This window comes from Plectropomus leopardus, unplaced genomic scaffold, assembly GCF_008729295.1.
Source record: "Plectropomus leopardus isolate mb unplaced genomic scaffold, YSFRI_Pleo_2.0 unplaced_scaffold8043, whole genome shotgun sequence".
Taxonomy (NCBI): Eukaryota; Metazoa; Chordata; class Actinopteri; order Perciformes; family Serranidae; genus Plectropomus; species Plectropomus leopardus.
In genome coordinates, this window is record NW_024688610.1 from 1 (window position 1) to 2028 (window position 2028).

The 2028-nt window shown below is 41.3% G+C and overlaps 1 protein-coding gene across 1 annotated transcript; it reads right to left on the reverse strand.

Moving 5' to 3' along the window:
- Window positions 1-4: 4 nt before the first annotated feature.
- Window positions 5-1723, reverse strand: LOC121940224 (protocadherin alpha-3-like; the record flags this gene model as incomplete). Its single annotated transcript, XM_042483041.1, has 1 exon — window positions 5-1723. A coding segment is annotated over exon 1 (1719 nt), but the record flags the coding sequence as incomplete, so codon positions are not given.
- Window positions 1724-2028: the final 305 nt, after the last annotated feature.

The window sequence follows — 2028 nt, forward strand, 5'->3', positions numbered from 1 at the left end:
CGTTGGAGCTGACTGGATACAGGATGACTGGAGCGTTGTCGTTCTGATCCAGAATGAACACGTTCACTGTGACGTTGTTGCTTAGTGACGGAGTTCCAGAATCTGTGGCGACAACTTGGAACTTGAAAGTTTTCAGAGTTTCAAAGTCGAAACTTTTTAGTGCCAAAATATCCCCGGTTTCAGAGTTTATGTTGAGAAACGTAGACACTTTATTATCATCGCTTCCATCTCGCATAATATGATAGGAAATAATCGCATTGTTGTTTTCGTCACGATCAAAAGCTTTAACAGAAAACAAAGAGACTCCCGGATCATTAGCTTCAGTAACATAGAATGTGTAGGGACTCAGTGAAAACTCCGGACTGTTGTCATTGACATCCGATACAACAACGCTAATTGTCTTTTCAGATAATAATGGAGGTTGACCAGCGTCTTTTGCGGTAATTGTTAGTTCATATTGTGGCTGTTTCTCTCTGTCAAGAGGCGATCTGGTCACTAATGAATACATTTTGTCCTTTAAGGTTGGGGATAAAGTAAATGGAGCATCCTCATTTACAGCGCAAATAACTTTTCCATTGAGACCGGAGTCCAAGTCATTTACACTAATAAGAGCAACAGTAGTTCCAGGTCTGGAATCTTCAGGAATTGAGCTCGAAAATGAAGTAACTTCAATCTCAGGTGCATTATCATTAACGTCAACTATCTTGATAATGACGCTTTTTTCGGTTGTAAGAGGAGCGAGACCTCTGTCTGATGCCTCAATCTCAATTTCATATCTCTCCTTTTCCTCATAGTCTATGACACCTGTAACAGTTATCTCGCCCGTCAATGAATTTATATCAAATATGTTTAATATATTTTGATTCATACTATTGCTGAATGAGTAAATCACATCTCCGTTCGGCCCTTCATCTAAGTCAGTTGCATTTACCTGTACGACTGTTGTACCTACTGGAGCATTTTCATCCAGCATCACAGAATAAACATCTTTAGTGAAAACAGGTGCGTTATCATTAATATCCAAAACATTTACGAGAATATTCATGGTACCAGATTTCGGAGGTTTTCCTCCATCCAATGCTGTCAGTACTAATGAGTGACTCCCTGCTGTTTCCCTGTCTAAAGATTTTTGAACAACCAATATTGGTATTTTACCATCGTCTCCTTTGTCCTTAACCTCCAAACGGAAGTGATCGTTGTGACTGAGTTTATACTGCTGCACGGAGTAATGGCCACTGTCTCGATCCCGTGAAGGTTTTAGCTGAAATCGTGCTCCCGGCAACACAGACTCTGAAATCTCCAAGGTTTTATCTTTCTCAGGGAAAGTGGGAGAATGGTCATTTATATCCAGCACCTCCACTTCAACATAGTGCACCTCCAGTGGGTTTTCTAGAACGGTTTTTAGATTTATTAAACATGTACTGCTCTGCGCGCACACCTCTTCTCTGTCAATTTTTCGGCTCACATACAGGACACCATCATTCTGATTTACGTGGAAAAGAGGATCCACATTACTCGACACAATCCGATACTTCCTTTCTTTGAGTTTACTTTTATCCAATCCCAAATCTTTTGCTATATTTCCAACCACAATTCCTTCGTTAACTTCCTCAGAGATTGAATATCTTGATTGTGCCGAGGCTACGCTCCACAAAAACACAGCAACCACGCAGCCGACCAAATATCCTCGCGCCCTTCGTGGCTTGAATCTTCTTTGTTCCATGGTTAAACCCGAAATCGTCAGTTATCCATCACAAGAACAACAACTGCGCCGTAATAAGAGATACCGGTACTTTCCTGTACGCAAATATTAACTCTCTTCATGTATACTCCGAAATGGTTATGGACGGGATATTCAGGACGGCAACAATAAGCACAGAAAAGGCTGTGCTCATATCGATGTGACAAGGCAAACAAGAGGTGGAACCAAACTGCAATGACGACAAGCTCGTTTAGTTACTGACTTTTTACTTTCCACTGACACCATGCGACCAGACGTCTTACTGCAGAAAGTCGATGGGCTTGTAG